This window comes from Monodon monoceros, unplaced genomic scaffold (genome assembly GCF_005190385.1).
Source record: "Monodon monoceros isolate NGI ecotype Baffin Bay Population unplaced genomic scaffold, NGI_Narwhal_1 Super_Scaffold_11, whole genome shotgun sequence".
Taxonomy (NCBI): Eukaryota; Metazoa; Chordata; class Mammalia; order Artiodactyla; family Monodontidae; genus Monodon; species Monodon monoceros.
In genome coordinates this window covers 61842622-61861631 of record NW_021703767.1, presented here as the reverse complement: position 1 = coordinate 61861631, position 19010 = coordinate 61842622, and the positions used below count along the sequence as shown (strand labels likewise).

Genomic DNA, 19010 nt, shown 5'->3' with positions numbered 1-19010 from the left:
GTCCGGCTGTAATTAGGTAGGCCTATCCGATTAGACTCTTTATTTTCCAAGGTTTTTTACCAAGTGCTTTGGGGCTGTAGCTCTTTTTTTTTTTTTTTTTTCTGCGGTACGCGGGCCTTTCACTGTTGTGGCCTCTCCCGTTGCGGAGCATAGGCTCCGGACACGCAGGCTCAGCGGCCATGGCTCACGGACCCAGCCGCTCCACGGCACGTGGGATCCTCCCGGACCGGGGCACAAACCCGTGTCCCCTGCATCGGCAGGCAGACTCTCAACCACTGCGTCGACAGGGAAGCCCCGGAGCTGTAGCTCTTAAACTGAACCCCAAAGCACTCAGGTTACGTGCATAGGGTGAGGCAGGTGGTTCGGGGGTAGTGTCCACCTGTGTGTCTTTCTCTCCAAGAGCAGAAACCAAAGCCTGATGAAACTCATCCATTCCCGAGTCTTCTGCATCAATGGACTTTGATTCTGATACTATGGGATTGCATGATTAAAATGAGGAATTGAGCAGTAACAACAAGCTCTACCTACTCCCTTTCTCTCCTTTTTCGCCAGTATAATGATGAAAAAGAAATTACTATACCAAGTCTTCATCAGTGTTTCTCTTTGCTCTTCTGTCTTTGAACGCTTAGGATAAACAGTGCCAATGGCCTTGAGATTAAGAGCACGGAGGGCCAGTCCTCCCTGACGGTGACCAACGTCACTGAGGAGCACTATGGCAACTACACCTGCGTGGCTGCCAACAATCTGGGGGTCACCAACGCCAGCCTCGTACTTTTCAGTAAGTATGCCAAAGCAGGGAGCTGCCTGGGAGACCAAGTTGATGGAGTTCTCCTGTGGAAAACTCGAAAATCATTCCCATATCTTTTAAAGGTAAACTTAAACAAAATTCAGTGTATAGCCACTGAAACAAAAACACAGGTTCACAATCCCTCTGCGTAAAATGAGTTTTACAAGTGAATACCTCTCCTCTCTATTCCCTGGTGTACTTTTGATAACTGCCTTGTTTTTTTGTTTGTTTTTTTAGTTTAGTTGTTTTTTTGTTTTTTTTTTTTTTCCTGGTTGGTTAAACTGTAAGAATATTCAGAGAACAAAAATCTCTTTGGTGATGGTCTCTTTAAGGAGCAGAGATGGTGTAAGATCGTGGAAAGTTAATGGCACTTAAAAAATGGCAGTGATGGAAGTGATTGAGGGAGAAATATTCAGTGAGGATGGATAAGGTGCTGGGAGAAGGGAGAGGCTGTAAAAAGAAAGTGTATTTTTAACAACACAAGAGGAAGAGTGGAATGAATGATTAAAACATAATATAAAATCTAAGGGAGGAAAAACGTTGCAGAAAGGTTTCCATATGACAGCAGGAAACATTACTTGTCTGATATATTTTTGGAAGAGAGATGGGATGGTGAGAGAGAGGACCTAAGCTGCTTCTGCAAAGAAGGTCCTCAAGCAGACTAAGGAAGGACAAGTGATTTTAAGTTATTGGTATTAATAAGAAAGCCCACCTCAGAGCCTTTCCCTTGAGCGGCATGTTGTAGCCAGATACCTGACCCCCTGCCTTGTTGGTCCGGCAGCTATGAGCACAGAGTCAAATGCCTCCTGAGAAACAGAAGTACGATGGGTGAGATCAGGGGAAATGATGGCACTTAGAATAAGAAAGTGTTTATCAGAATAAGTAAAACAAACAAAAGTGTCAGCATGTGCTGGGCTAGACAGTTCATTTGGACTAAAAGAGAAAGTCCAACAAATTTATTATTTTGAAATAATAAGCCACTAGGAATTTATTTGTTTTTGTTTTTTTTTCTGCACAGGCTGAATTGGAAAATTTAGAAATACTATGACCAGGATAAATGTCTCCATCTTGCTTTATTCAGTTTAGATGAGCCTTCAAGAGAAAAGTTTTTAGGAGAAAAATCAATTTAAGTGATAGTTCCCTCAAAACATAGTATTAAAGCCATTTTACAACTGCTCAAGATCCAATCCACTTATTTAAAAAAAACACCACAAACTATTCTAAATTTGGCCTTCAGTTTCTCATTCATAACTCCTGTTGACTTCAGTCTGTAAGGGTGATGGGATACAGCTATGCTACAAATGCTGCATCAATATGAAGTTTAAAATTCATATCCCTGTTTACTTGTCTCCAAAGACCAAACATCAGTGTTCTTTACTTAAGCTAGATACGTCGATATCTCAAAACACTTGAGAAGATATTTATTAAGAAATGTACTTACCTGTTTCGTTCCTGACGTTAGGGATTCCATACATAGCGGGGAAAATAGCCTCAACTGTGAATTTGAGATTCCGACAAATCTAAGGTGAGCTGATTAAGTAGAACAACATACACTTAACAAGAGGTTTTGTAGGGATTGGAAAAGAGAAAATGGGATAATTGGATTAGAGAAAGAGAGCAACTGTAAATTTGCATTAAAGTATGCAAATTTTCTTTTCTTGTTATCCCACCCAGAAAAAGGACTGTGCTAATGACATTTTTCAAATAATAAATACAATGATACCTATAGACTGAGAGAGAGGATGGGGAAGAAAGATAGAAGGATGGAATAGGTTCTATGATAGCCTATTTTTCACAGGTGTGAAAGGAAGAAAGAGACACAGAGAGAGAGAAAGGGAGGAAGAGGGGGAAAGGAAACATTTGAGGAAGAGAGGAAGAGCATGGACTAGGTCAAAAATAATAGAGATACTGCTGGTCTGCTGGTGGTGATGAAAGGTAATCTCAAGCCCTGAAATACCATGGTCCTAATCACAAAAGTCCACTTAAAGTACACAACCCAGTAAGACTAAGAAATGTCAAGAATCTTATAGAACTTCTGTTTGTAAACTAAGAATCAAGAAATTGGGCAAGTATATCATGGTCATATTGCCCTTGATGATTTCATAGAAGTTACCCTTATTATACCTCTGAGAAGAGTACAGGGCCATGATTAATGATGTGCTACTTCGGTGGGCCCTCTTCGAGGCAGCCCACACTGGCACCAGCTCTGCACACCGCAGCAGGCAGAGGAGAGGAAGCACATGCCTCAGCGTTCGGCTTAGAATTGATTTCCCACCTGATGGGAAAGTTAGGAGGCGTAATACCTACAGAAGAATAGAACACAAAAGGTCACTGGGCTTTGAGGGGAAAAGAAGCTATTAAAATTGTCAAACATTAGTGAATCTACTCCTTGTGTAACAGGAATGGCAATTCCACCACAACTGCCTTGCCACCATGATTTGGGTTTGGGAGATGTGTAGTTACAGCCTTCATAGCTGGATCTTTAAGAATAAGGCTCTATGGTAACCAATTTACACAGGTAAAAGGTTGGCAGGAGAGCACACACAAGGGAGAGGAAGAGAAAAAAATGAAGAAAAAGAAAGTACGTGTGTGAGCAGATTGCCCATCACTTAGATTCAAAGTAGATGGGTTTATTGGGAAGAAGGAAGACACTGCTGGTGGCCGTACTTTTCCACAGAACAGGGTCAGGAGGGGAGAGATGCTTGGGAGGGGCAGCCATGGCCAGCACCCGTGACAGAGAGCATTATGTGGGCAGCGGGATGCTCTGCTGACCCAGCCGGTCCAAAGCAGACAAGCCAGCTGGTGAGCTGCTGCCAGCCAGAGGCAGCAGCAGGTAGAAACCCAGAGCCGGAGCCCCTGAAGAGTTCATGATTATCCATCTTCACTGGTGCATCAGCACATTTTCCATGTCCACCGCAGTGACGTGCTGACTTTGTACAGTGTCAGTTTGCGGTCACTGATACATCTTGTCCTCCATCACATACATACATATGCTTCTTCACTCTCTATTCAAATATTATCTTCAAAGGGGTCAAAATGGGGGCTTCCGGCTTCCCTCGTGGCGCAGTGGTTGGGAGTCTGCCTGCCGATGCAGGGGACACGGGTTCGTGCCCCGGTCCGGGAAGATCCCACATGCCGCGGAGCGGCTGGGCCCGTGAGCCATGGCCGCTGAGCCTGCGCGTCCGGAGCCTGTGCTCCGCAACGGGAGAGGCCACAACAGTGAGAGGCCCGCGTACCGCAAAAAAAAAAAAAGGTGTCAAAATAATTGAATGAGAGTGCAAGAATACCTTGTATTCATAGTCCTTTTTCCTAAGCCAATGGAAGCATTCCTTTCTCATTTTTCTTGTCCTCCACACATTCTAGTATTCTGTTTATTAAGGATCCATTCCCTTAGCCTATATATCCAAGTAATGCCTTTTATATCTTTTTTTCATCCTTGGCAAAGTGTTACATTATATCATTTCTCTGTACACATTAATCCATGGTACAATGTATACAGTCAAGGATTCCGCTCCTTAGTTTTTGTAAGATGTGGGAATATGTATCACATGGGTGAAGACTTGGACTTCTGCATTGTCAGCATGTGTAACATAACAGAGTCCGTGTATCCACACTGGTGACTGCAAGGCATCTGCAAAGGAAACCTTATCTTGTTTTATTGCTTGCACTGAGTTATTTTTAAAGCAACAGGTAGGGAGGAAGAATAAGGGAGATGATTTTAACGTCATCACTTCTTATCAAGTGAGTATGTACAAGGTACTCTGCACATGTGCTGAACACTTAACATACGTGATCTCATTTAATCATCAGGACAGCCTTATTAGGCACTCGTATTTCTCCATTATACAAAGAGGTTAAGTAACTAGTGCAACTAAGTAAGGCTGCTGGGATTTAAATTCAGGTAATCTCCTTCCAGAGTCCAGGCTGTAAACCAACACGTTATCTAGATTGGTATATGTAGCGAAAATGTTAGGAGATGTATCTTTGGTAGTTTGGAGGTGAAAAGACATCTAACTTCTTTCTCCTTTTTTCACTTAATGATATTTTTCACTGACTAAATATTGTTATATTCCTTCCCACCGAGGGGCACTACTTCCACCACCTCCCACATCCATTTCCATTAACCCTCACCAGCCTGAGTCCACTAGATTAGTGAGACCATTGGTTCATCTTTGGCACATTGAGATTTTGAGCAGAGAGTCCAGCCTACTGCTCAGCTTTTGACCCTAGGCAGGTCAAAAGAAGGCATTCGTGGGCTTCCCTGGTGGCGCAGTGGTTGAGAGTCCACCTGCCGATGCAGGGGACACGGGTTTGTGCCCCGGTCCGGGAAGATCCCACATGCCGTGGAGCGGCTGGGCCCGTGCGCCATGGCCGTTCAGCCTGCGCGTCTGGAGCCTGTGCTCCGCAACGGGAGAAGCCACAACAGTGAGAGGCCCACATACTGGAAAAAAAAAAAAAAAAAAGAAGGCATTCGTCATGTTAAAGGACAGTCCTATTTATCAGTTACCTTCTACTTTAGAGAAATGTGTGGATCGGTAACGTATTTTGAGGCTACTGAGTACAAAAGAATAAAAATACAAAGAAATCTACACTGAGCCATACCACATCTGTGTGTAGGAGGTTTTAAAATTTTCTTTTTAATTTTAAAAGATCATTGACCTGTAAACTTATACTTGATTAAATTTTAAGAACAACCTAAGCAACCCAGCACTGGAGAGAGCCCTTAAAATCAGGGCTTCCCTGCTTCTTCAGAAGTCGTTTTAAGTTATTACCTTTGAGGCCCAGCACTTAAATATACACCACGTGATGATGCTAGTTAAGACTTGGCAAAGCCTCTTAACCAGCTACTACTGGATGCCGTGTGATAAAGCAGTTCGAGCAGCTATTTGAACACTATCTATATGTAGTTTGAAAGCCCTCCTTTTGAGGGCTCTCTGTGGATACAGTAGGAAATAGATGGGCACCAGAACTAGTTTTAGATTTAAGAGTAGGCATTGAATACACCTACTTCCAGAGAGACCATTGACCATATCCAATACCCACTGGAAAATAAAAGAAAATCATATCTAAGTTAATAAATTACCTCTCTCTGTACACCCTCCTCTCAACCCCAGCTTTTGTCATTTAGGTGCTTTTAATTCAGAGGGGTTTCTTTCAAAGTGTTAACTCCAGTTTAACTGTTTTTTATGGTGTCCGAGCAGAATCAGCCAATAACACCCTCCACCCCATTTAGCAGATAAGAAACCAAAGCTCAGACTTAAGACTTACCAAGAGCCACAGCAGATCGTGTTGGGGTAAACCTTGCATTCCGTTCTTAAAACCTCCCAATCAATTGATAAGTTGTGTTGACCTCCTCAAATACTAGAAGGAAAAAGACAGAGCACATAGCACCAAGGTTCCTGCTCTCCCCTACGTTTAAATGTTAAAAGTCGGAGATTTCTTTTTCACTTTAAGTGGTATTTACTTCACTTTACACTCTTACAGGAGCCCATAAACCCTGGCATAAACTACAAAATACAGCGAAATGATGGTGGAAGAATAAGGATAAAAAGCTAGGATGGGGAAGCATCTAAGAAATGATAAGCCAGTAGGATGAAATTAAGAGAACGAGAATAACTAATGGGGTGTGATGGGGCTAAGATGATGATAACAGGGTGGGAAATCATTGAAGAGGCAATGAGAGGGGGGTGGATGAGATGTTTAGCAATATAAATGGTCTTGTCGAAATGAGGGCAGAGTGCATTTACCCAGCTGTGAACAGTGTGATGAGAAAATATTAAGCTGAGTCATTTAAACATTCTGAATAATAATTGTAATAAGAATAAAATAAGATAGATATAGTATAATATGGGACAGTGGTCTCCAGCTGCTCTATAAATGCTGAAAGCAGTTTAGCTATTTATTTTCAAAGCTGGAAACTTAATACCAAATAACTGTTGGAGGTTTAAAACATTTTTCTCCTTGACACCTGTGTAACTAAGACACAGTTTTTCACTGTGCTATTATTGACTTGTTCCATCTTAATGCACTTAGAAAACTTTGGCATTTAAGCCACACCTTTCATCCAAGAAAGGAAAGCTCACTCTTCAAGGAGACTGGGTTTTCTTAGTGTCCAGATGTATTGAGTGCCCAAATTCCAGGCAAAATCTACTCTTCTAAGCTTATGACACAAGATGGCAGGCAGATCAGATTTGAATGTGCACATATGCTTTTCTTTTTATGGTTTTGCTTTTTGTTGATTTTCATTTATCACTGGTCTTTATCTAACCAAGCTGCTAGGAGGAATGTAGAAAAGCATTAGGATTACATTACATTATAGGGTTTGGGGGTAGCAAGTAATGCATCCTATCCCTAATGCAACATTCTATCTTTCTGAAAGAGCCCTGGAGGAGGATTTAGAGTTAAACCTGGGTTTTGATGAGACAAGTAGAGGATACCTTAAAGTCTGAACTCTTTCAGCACATTCAATTTATGGTCAGTAGCTTGGGGATGGGACTGCGAGCGACTCATAAGCTGAGACTCTAGCATTTAAAAGAAAAGCACGTCTTACTGCTGAACAGGATGTGTCATCAAGCAAATCTGACTGGTGATCAAACTTAAGATGATATTGTATTATCACAGGGGGGTGGGATGAAGGAAAAGACTAAAAATCAGATTTTATCATGCCAAGAAGCTTAGTGTCTTTGCGTTACTCTTGCACTGATACCAGTAATGTGGAAGGAAAAATCTGAGGGAAAAATTGAATTAGCATTTACCAAAATAAATTTTCTAGATGCTTGGCTAAAGCTGATATGAACTGTAGGGCTTAAAGGGAGGAAAGGAGTCTTTAGTTACCACAGGTTCATCTTTCAGAAGTTAAAGAGCCCAGAACCAGGGCCAAGATGCATGACCTGAATTTGATCACTACTAATTTAAATACCCTCAATACCAACAGCCCCCCAAATCTGTAATCTTGGTGGATTTTCCAGAGGAGGGCAGGATCCTGTTTGCAAGGTTACCACAATAAGGTGTTATCCCCTATTCTAGCTAATTTTTTAAAACACTTTGGATGCTAAAGTTTACTAATAGCTCTCTGATAATTTAGTGTTGGCAGGAAGGACAGACAAATGCTTTACAGGAGATATGGTCCCGTAGGCATGAAAATTCATCTGTTTTAAAATTGTGAAGCTAAACATGAGTAAGATATATCTATCTATATAAATTCTCCATGATGCTTACTATTTTTTCCCCTTTAGAGCGTGTTTTACCCACAATCCCCCACCCCATTCAAGGTCAGTATGATTTTTATCGTCGTAGTTCTGTTGCTGGGTCATTCTCCATCACCTATAATGTGCAAAACACAAAAAGGGGGAAGCACCTTGACAAAATTCGCATACAAAAGGAATCATTTTTTTCTTTAAACCTTCAAAAAAAGGTCAATCGATTGCCCTCACACTAGTTGAAAGGCAGGTAACTGGTCTGTCTGTACCTGGCCTAACTTCAAGTTGGTCACTAACTGAGGAGACAGTGCTAAACTCAGACAGCAATTTTTTGTTCTATTAATACATATTACAGGTAACTATGAACTCACATATTTGGAACACAGCCGGTTAAATTCTGTAGCTCACAAAAATATGAATCCTGTAACTGACCACCTTATACAATCCAAATCTGAAGTCATTTGTATTACTTGTAAAAATGAATTTATCTATTACCAAAGGTTGAACTCAGCCAGATTACAAGGACATTACCTTTTCTTAAAATCTTGGCCGATTTGGGGGCGTTTCCTTTTAAACATAACTATTTCAGAAAACACAAATAAGAAAACAAGGTAATCATTCCATATTCCTTCTCACAGAAATTTCTACACACTCAAATTAAATTTTGCCTTCTACATCACGGTTAGCTGCAAGTGCAGTGCAGCCCCGACCTTCTAGCTTAAGGGCATTTAAAGGCAAATTGGCAAATAAAATTAAAACAATAAAAAAACCTGAAATGAAATCAACCTACCATTGAAATTAAATTCCAGAAAAGTGATTTGCAAATAACACTCAAAGACTTGAGAAAAAATGGAAAGTAGGCCATGTGGAGCCTAGTGTGGAAAAAATAAATCCAATTAAACAAGATTGTCGTATACACTCTAAAGGAAATGTGCTCAGAATTAAAGGTAGGAAGCTGCTGTTTTATAAGTTTGAAGATGGATCATGTTTCATTAACACTTGTCCAAACTAAAAATTAGGCCAGAATTGGGTGTAGATATGGAGAGTGTCAATAATGTGATGGTTTTGCATATGTATGTATTCACATATATGCAAACTTCCTTTAATTACATTAGAAATGAGAATTGCACGGTTTCAAGGATCAACTAGACAGCTTAATAAAAGAATTATTCTTAAATTTGAAGTAGGGGCCAAACTATTTTTAGAAGAACTCTGTTGAATAAAATTCTTCCCTAAAACATTGATGAAACCTGTTTCTTATCCCAGTCACTAAAAATAAGACTGTTAAAATGTGCCTGTTTTTTAGACTTGACAAGAAACTCAGTGTTCATGGAAAGCATCCCATTTTGAATTCCTGACATGCCACAGTCATTTTAAAACATTTATCTTCTACTGTTGCTGCAGAGATTGACACCATTTTATCATGTTGCCATCTTGCAAATGTCTTGATGTGACAAACATGCACATATGCGTTTGTCCCAATGCGTAACATTTTCAAAGAGGTCATGCTCCATCCAAGATGGGCTTTGTACAGTGTCACTATTGCTCGAGGTATCCTTTGTGAGAGCAGTTCTACAGCCACAAAGTCAAATATTTTATCTGATCACTCTTTATGATATATATAACATTGAACAAAATGAAGCCAGACACTGTTCACAAAGGACAGCTGTTTGATATTGAAAAACAATTTGGACCAGGATGGAGCATGTGGGATTTTGTTGAACTTGTTATTTTCCCACAAACAGAACTGTTGATTGGAGAATGACCCTAGTTTGATTTTACATTGTAGATGGACTGTTGTAGATAACTTCCATAGATCCAGTAGTTTTAGAGAATATAGTTTATCTTACTACTAATACTTAGGGCTTCTGCCTGTAGAAATTGAAAAGCTGTTCATGGAGACTTGGGGTAGCTGGTGAGAGAGGTAGTTATAGGAAGTGCCCTCTTAAGTTTCCTGTTCCTTACAAGGACTTTTACTTTCTAGAGTCAAATCTGTTTTCTTCTCTTCTTTCCAATCAAGATGGCAGCCCATGGAAAAAAATACTAACATATGGGATCCTTAACCCTTTTTATAGTACCGAAATATCTAAGAAAAGCTGACTGCCTCACTGTGGTCATAACTATAACATGAGACACCTTCATTTAATTAAGTATTATATATTGTCATCATCTATGTGCAATCCTACCTTTCCCTCCTAAAGTGTGAAGATGTCTATAAGCAGATGGTTGATGCAAATGGCTTGAAGGATTTTGAGCCAATTAATTTTCATAAGGTGTTTTGAAAGTAGGAGAAAGTCCCCAAGCTCCTTTTCTCTCCTCCCATCATAAAAAAAGAGAACTTTCCCTCCTACTTTCCCATAACAGGAACACATGTTTAATTTCAGCTACTTCATTGTTAATATCTCTCTTTGGAGGGTCTCCCCTCCTACCCCCTCTCTACATGGCCCATCAAGGTGACTGGGGACAAACAGCAGAGTTGCAGCAGGAATGCCCTCCTAAACCTCTTCAAGCTGTGATTAAAAAAAAAACAAGGCTCAGTAAATCAAATGTGTTTCCCTTGGGTTTCCTTCATCACATTGCTGGATTTTCTGCAGTGATACTAATAATACTGGAATTACACCAAAGGACAATTTATATTGTCTGCGGCCAATCAGAAATTTTCAAACTTCCTTTCCTCTTATGCCCAAAACAAAACAAAACAAAAAAATCAGGGTGCTTCCCTGCTCCTTAATTTAAAAGATAAATAAATAAATAAATAAATAATAAAATAGTGTGCCATTTTTTATCTGTTTCTGATAGGTGTTTTTTTCCATTAATTTTAATTTAGGTTTATTTATTCTGAAATGAGTCCTGAATTGCATATATTTTGCATAACTACCCCTGACTACATCGCTGCAGAAAATCCACTGAATTGTAAAATGAGGAAAGAGCCAGCTCTAAATGTCTGAGGGAACTTTTCTCACTTTGTTAGTCTCAAATCATTTCCTGAGGGCTCTGAATACTGAGAATCGGGTAACATTGCTCCCGTCTCCTCCCTACGCACAGCCCCTCATGACGGACGTGCACCAGAGATGCTCTCACATTTAGAAGGACCGCAGGTGCAGAATGAGGTGATGAAACCAGCCTCCCGAAGTAGAAATAAAGGGAAAGAAGAGAAAAGGACAAGAACAAACCACCGTTGTGTGTTTATCACCCTCAAGTGAAGAATTCCCTCGAGCTCAAGGCTCTCTGGCCACAATTGCAGCCACTTAAAAAAAAAACAAAATTAATAACCCTGGAATCTGTCTACCCTGTTTGCCTCCTATCTGATTATTTATTCCAAGTGAACAGCCTTTCCATTCACTAACCCCGTGTGGCTCGTAGGTTTGGGAAATGTTTGAGATTATCTTCCAGGTTCAGGCACTGCACTGGGTTTGTTCACAGCTGCTTGCCATTCCGTTCCTGTTTTTCCATTGATAAAACACATTGTGCATGGCTGGGTTTGCATGATTAATACAGCTGTCTAAAGCTCACTCTGAAAACAAAACACGCCCCACAATTAAAGTAAAAAAAAAAAATTAATGTCCGCAAACAAACCAGGCTTGCAGAAATCTGCACTCCTCCCGGCCTGCTTCCTCCCACAGGGAGACTGGTGTTGCTGTGGGTGCGCCTGGCATTTGAACAGCCAGATTCTATCTCTAGAAAGAGGAGGAGATGTACCTGTCCTCAGCTGGCACTCCCAGGAATGGGTTCTCAAATCAGACTCCACTGGCAAGGAAGGAAAGCAGGGAGAAAAATCCTACAAAGATCCCATGCTGTGAAGGTGGCTGGACTACAGCTTCATTTATTTTCTGTAGGATATTATCCCAGGGATCAATGAGAGAATGCTTCTTTTCAGCTCCTTATTATAACGGCAGTTTTACCTTGCCTAATAAAAATGGTAATAATAATAATAATAATAGCTAACATAGATAGTGGGCTTCTCATGTAATAGAGTTCTAAGGGCTTTTGCATGTATTAATCCAATTAGCCCCTACACCCCTAGGAAACTAACATGCACCTTCTCCTACACTTTTAATCATCAGTGTACACCCAAATTCCAATCTACTCCTTGCTGCACCCAGGCACATATATAAATCTATAGTACATTATAAATAACCATTATGTATGCATTCATGGTCATTAGATATGCATTAGATATACCTGTCTAATGAATTTTAAACACTCATCTAATTTATTTTATGTATTAGAATTCTTATAATGTATAATACAGTTGCCTTACAATCCATACACTTTTACAAAGTCCATTTCCAGACCCACTCAACACACAGAGTTGTATGCCCAACTCACGCAGAGATTTGAAAGCTTCCATCTTTAAAAAACATGAGCGGAGCTGTCTGGCATCGGCACATCTCATTTCACACACTTATTCAGGCTGATTTACATACACACCTCTATTAATCATGGATAATTACTAGCATTGTTCTCTTTAATTCAGTTTTTCCAACTGTGAAATGGGAAAGAAATTATATTTTTCATGCCTACAAGCTCAAATGGTGTTTTAAATAATATATAAAATAGAGCTTCAATTTCCTAGAAAGGAAGCATGTTGAATGCAAAATGATCATATTCAGATACACATATGTCTTATAATTTTTAAAGATGTACTTATAGTTAAAGATGTACTTGTATCATGTGTCACGTTGCCTGGATATTAGTTAGATAAAAGTTCGGTTTGGCTTCATTATAGTTTGACGTATTTCGGATTCTAGGGATGTCTGAGATGCCCACTCTGCTAACAAGTTTAAATAGAGAAGTATCCCAAGGTCAGAGAAAGAAGACTTTTCATTATTTTTTCACCACCATCATAATACTACACTTAAGAGGAGCTGCCAGGTACGCAGTTCCCTACTGTGTGACACACACTCATACACTCATGCACTTGCTGTCGATGCCCGTATGCACATTGCCACCTGTCAGACTAATCCATAATGATCAATCTAAAGAACCTGCCCTTTATTTCTGCTCAAAGGTGTAAAGCATGTCCTAGGAAAGCCTTCAGTGTTTAAGTACATTTCTCCTTCCCCACTAGGCGATGGAAACAAGGGTCTTGTTTCTTTTAATAGAACTTAGGTAGCCACGTCAACACAAATTTACAGCAGAATCATGGGCCCTGATTAATACAATGAAGATGATTAAGAGTTGACATGAATACCTGACAACCACCCTCTGACTCCTTTAATGGGAACAGGAGTCTGACTTCCTCCCGGTCTATCCCAAGTGGGATATAGTTGTGCCAATACTTCACCTAGAATCAATACTGCACCAGCCAATTCAACGATTTAGACCCAACTGTAATACGTAGCCCAAACCACTGATTTAGATCCAGTTGTAACAAGCACTTCTCTCTGTTGAATCCACTTCTGTGTTTCGCTCTTTCACCTTTTCATTCTTCCTTCTGCCCTGTTTCCTAAACGGTTCTTGTTCTCTCCCTGTTAAAATTTTCTAGCAAGAATAATTCTGAAATTTATTCACGCTCTTATTTAAATGTCCAACAGAAGCTTGGAAGTGTTACCTCTCTCAGAATTTACATTTAGCTTCAAGCTAAATAGCTAAAAATCCTACAGCATCAATTTAAAGGAAGGAGAATTTTTAGCCCTGGGACTCTTTTCTGATGCCTTTTCCTATTTTCCTAGTCTGGATCTGCCTATATCAGTCAGCCTTTCCTGGTGATCTCCCTGTATTTATGCCTTGCTGTGCTATTTAGATTTCTAGAGCCAGCAGGGACTTGAAGATGAATTTTTTTTTTTTAATCCAAGCTCCCACTAAATTTTAATTTGATGGAAACATTTCTCTCCTATGAGCTTTATGAGAAAAAAATATCTTTCAAAGTAACAATTACATTTTGGGATTAAGTTTGAGTAATTGACAGTCTTGTCTTTTTAATTAAAAGGAAGAAAGCCGCCTAAGAAGAGCTCAGTGAGATTTGCAGCAGAAAATGTTAGCATGCTGCCCCAAAGGGTGAGAAGACCAGGATCCTGAATGGACAGAAAGTGCTGATGCAGGTCCCTCTGGTCTTTAGAGAGCTCGCCTCGGTGTTTGCCAGAGTGTGACATTTAGCAGGAGGTAGCAGTGTGCTGTGAGGAGCGTTGCTGGGTGTAGCCAGAAAGGAGGTCCTTTCACTGGAAGCTTCGCTCTAGGTTCAGAGACATGATACAGATCAAGAGTCCTTAAAGGAAGTGGCACTACTTAAGAGTTAAAAAAGAAAGAATACATATTCTTCCAAGAATTCAATCATCAGTGCAGTCTCAGCCCCTGACAAATTTCATAGTATAGCCCTGCAAACGTATAATCTTTAATTTTCGTCTGCCCCATGGCTCCCTCTTTCCTTTTCACCTGAATTTCTTATTCCTGTTATCTGTATTTCTTGCTCTTCTTTTTCTCTACATTTTCCACCATATTCACCTTGCATTATGCATACACTCTCTCTTTGACATCCTTCAAATAAAACCATAGAAAAAGTTTTGATGTTGTTAACATTCACTTCTAAATACTGGTTACCAGCCATGCAAGCACCACAAAGCCATTATCCCATCTATCTGGAGGAAACATCTACTTCTGAAGAGGCAAGATACAAATTAACCTTAGTAACAACTTCTCTTACACAGTCACTCCGTCCCCACAATGTTCTTTCATCATCAAAAGTCATTTGTAGGTATTAAACAAGCACTTCCATAAGGGAAAAAAATCAGCTTAAGGGGTCCCACCTTACATCTCCCCTTGTATACTGTGGTGAAGAAACACACCTGCCAAGTCAGAACACAGCATGACCTAATGAGTTTGGAATTCCAACTTAAGGTGTTCATTTGTACACAGATATATGATGGGAGTAGGCAGACCACTCACTAGGACTCCACTGTGAATTGTCAGCTATAGCCACCGCAAATCAGTAGGGGGGAGAGACCTTACAAGTCATTTATCATGCTTCCTAATTGGACCCTGGGGAGACAAGCACTGCCATAGTTTACTGCACTATTTTACTCATCACAATGCTGATTGTAAAAGGAAACACTTCCGACATCTCTGTAACACATGTGTACGTTTCAATACCTAGACATTACCATTAACAGAGTGTCTTTGCTATAAATCACAGCTCTCAGTCCATTCTACTTTATCTGTCCCATACTCACAAGGGAGATTCTGCCTCAACCACTCACCTCCCAAACCTTGCAGTTCCGGTATGACTTTTAACTGCCTAAAGAGGATATTGTTTGGGGCAACAGTAGCGTCCTGTGCTTTCACAAGATAAAAAAAAGCAGTAAGAGATAACTGTGCCTTGGCTGAGCACCCATTCTGTGCATCATCCCATCCCCTTTAGCCCACACGGCACCAAGCATCCCCAGCCATGTTCTATGTTGGAAAGTTTCTTGGCCATTCTAAAGTGCTTTCTCAATTGTCCATGTGAATGTTTGGAGGGCAGAGGCAACTAAAAAAAAAAGGAAAGAAAGAAGGAAAAGCAGTAGCTTGCACTTCTCTTTGTTGAATCGCAAGTTAGAGAGTAACTTGGGAGATTTGTTCTATTTTTTTCCCTGGAGTTCCTGAATACAGGTAAGTTCATTGTTGAAAGCTGCTTACTTTGTGTGGCAGTGCTGAAAAAGATGGCATGCTCTCATGCATTGGAGGTTGGTCTTCCCTAAGGATCAGCCCTCCCATTCTGTCATTAAATGAATAGTGTCACTTGTTCTGCATTTAGATGTACTCTCCACTTGCTTTTGCTTTGTCAAGTTCCTTTTAGAGTCCATGTTTTCTTTTCCTCTGATTTCTAACCATGAGGAACACAAGAAATTAACTTCATTCTCAATGGGCAGTGCACACTAGTTTCTGGCCCAGATGAAGTTTATTTAACAATACACGATATTTTGATTACACTGTTCATTCCCTCAAAAAAAAAAAAAAGTACTATCCTAGTACTTTTTATGTGCCAAGCTCTCAGCTGGATCTTGGGAAACACTGTGGAGAGCAAGCCAGACACGGCCTCAGCACTAATAGAGCTTACAGACCAGACGGGGCAGTAGATGATGAATTAAGCAATCACAGGAAACTTTGCTATGTTGAGGAAACCTGTGTGGTATATGGGGAGCACAGAACAGGGGCACCTTAGCTAACCTGGACTGGTCAGAGAGGCTTCCAGGTGAAAGTGAAGTTCAAAATTAAGGCAGAAAGGAGAGAAGGGAGAGAAGAGCAGAACATCCCAGGAATGCAGAGATCTAGAGTCCAGAGAGAGCTGAACAATATGGTCTAATGAATTTCTAAAATCTGAAAAAAAAATACATTTTTCCCTAATAGTTTCCTACTTTTCCTTGTTTGCGTCTGGCCTGTTTAAAAGAAAAGTGATAAACCAGTGGAGTTAAAAGAGAGGAGATGGGCATTTCTACCCCTGTTACACATTTAAGACAAGAAACAGCACCTGTCCGCCTGATTGTACAGATATGTACGGATAGCGTATACTGTATGGTAGGTGGTGTTATAGAGGTGAGTTTCCTGGAGGATGCTGAGAGCCTATTATCTAGCAGAACATCTAGAGAAAACTTTCAGCCTCTCAACAAGGAGGTTTGATAGTAGGTTTTTATTTTAGTTGTAAGAACGGTCAGGTCGTATGGAGCCATTTGCGTTTTCCAGCAGCTGCTCTAGAACCTGGTGATGATGCTATGTTTGGAGTCGGTGACGCAGCAGGAATGACAGATAAATCACTGAGGCGTCCTGGCGCTCCAAGTAGTACAGTCACTGTGGAAGGGCCCAGGGCAGAACCGAGAACCGCCTTCACCAAGTTCTGCCCTGCGGCGGTCAGTGCCGCAGATGCAGGCCCTAGGGTAACTCTGAGCATACCACCTTTTTTTAATCCCTTATCTTCCCTTATTTCCAATAAATAATCCCTTATTTCCAAGAGCCTTAACATCCCAGGAAATCTCACAAATTCACTTGTTATCTCTGCATTCAAATGCCATAGGCTAGTTACCTTGTTTCATGGTATTTGAATGTTTTTGATTTTGAAACTAGTGTGCACTGCCCATTGAGAACACATCTTACATGGATTAAAGACCATCTTGAATCCCTTAGAACTTAAATTTAAAATGTATTCTAAAACGGATCTGCAATTCACAATTTAGAGCATAGAAGTAGAGAGAAAGAAAACCAGACAGGAGGAAAATCTCTAGAGACCGACCCAAACCTGTACTTTTTAAATCCTTTTTTAGCAAGTTAAATACATGAAGGCACAAAAGGCTTCAAATATACATAAAATGTATATTTTTAAACACGGAAAATATAATCTACTTTGCCCCAACAATAAGTAGATTCGGGGCTGGGAGATAGCTCTTTATGAAATGAGATGACTGTTCTTTAATTCCATCGAGGGGCAAAGGCCAAGATTTTACTCACAGGTGCAATGGGCGTGTTCCAGGCACAAGGGCAGAAGCACGTGTTTCTTCTTTAAGACAGGAGGTTCATGTCTGGCCCTAATACCTTACTGATAGCTGATTCAAACAAATTTGCTTCTGGAGTTTTTCTATCTTATGCATATTTTCAGGTGGAGTGGCCCAGGGAAACTCCTTTATTAAACTTAGCCCATTGGGCATTCTCTAACATTTTAATTCACTGATTATTAAAAATTAAACCTCTCAGGCTAAATAAGAAATCTGCAGGATTTGCGAAGGCTGACTTTGCTGTAAGAGACTTAATGAAACCCTCTCTTTATGTCAGGAGTGCTTAGTGAGTCTGTACTCTCTGGAACCATCCATATCACAACTGAGCAGAGCCCGTAGCAGTTAAAGTTAATTCGTGCATCTCTACTCACTCTACAGGGCAATTACTTCAAGCGTGCAGTCAGAAGGACCTCATAGACCCATATATTACATTTCTCATTGCGTTGTCACTTCATGCTGTAAAGACGATGCTCCTTATCGAAGTCAGAGCTCACCTATCTTAGCTTCTCTTTAGTTTTACTGTATACCAGCCAACTAAAAAGTGGAGGAAAACATTCATTCTCTTTGTAATGATGTCAACCCAAAGCTAAAGATTCAGAAATTGATTACTTTCTTTTCCCCAGATTTAGAGGTTTTTTTTAAAAAATGCATTGATTTGTTTTTATAAATAGTTTTCCATTCTGATAATAAATGTTATGTATTCTCATTATGGAAGAATATGAAAATATATGAAACTATAAAGAAAAAAATAAAGATTATATATAATCTCTCTCCCCAGAGATAGCACCATTAATAATGATATAAACAAATGTTTCGTCTGAATGTTGGAGCTGTCAGTGTACTATGAAATGTTCAGGTTAAAACACCTAACCCGTTCTCCTTTTTCTGCCCTCTCTGAGGCTGGGCCTGTTCCTGTGGCTTGCTCAGGGTCACAGAAGAGGCAGGTCCAGGAGCAGTGTTCCTGCCCCGAAGCCAGTGCTCTCTCCACAGGCACAAGCGCTCTCTCAACTCTTCCAGGTCCTAAGTCAAACCTGACTCGTTTTACAAGAGATTTCCCTTGTGTCACCTCCAGGATTTCCAGTAAGAGTCCTCCTTTCAGATGTGGGTCCTCCTACGCTCTCTCTCTAAATTGGGGTATTAATACAAATTTGTCTTTTTTGAATGAAATGACCTTTTATTGTAAAAATATTTTCTCCAATTCTCTTTAGTATCGAATGTTTAGTTAGTAGAGGGTTGGTTCACTAATTGATGAGAATAAGGAATGAGTCTCAATTATTTTACCATATAATGAGAAATTATGTCAGCATTAGTTTTGATTTGGATTTACTCATTCATTCACCACGGAGCTCTCACCGTATGTCAAAGGTGGCAAAAAACTCGGTAAATCATTCATATCTCTGACTCACTCCAAAACAGCATCAAACATCTGAAGTTCATTCCTGGTCGCAGTCAACTCTAAGAGGAAAAACCCCTAGGAGCATTTGAAAGTCAAGTGTAGGATTCCTTTCTGACCCAAATCTAGCTAAGGGGGAGGCCAACTTCCTTTCTCAAATATTGATGACA

General features: G+C 40.3%; 1 protein-coding gene across 1 annotated transcript in view; it reads left to right on the top strand.

Annotated features, from left to right (window-relative positions):
* LSAMP (limbic system associated membrane protein) overlaps nt 1-19010 on the top strand; it is a 633548-nt gene that overhangs the window by 600946 nt on the left and 13592 nt on the right. The window contains exon 6 of the mRNA XM_029215184.1: nt 630-778. Within this exon, the coding sequence (XP_029071017.1) occupies nt 630-778 (149 nt within the window). The remainder of the gene's footprint in view (nt 1-629; nt 779-19010) is intronic.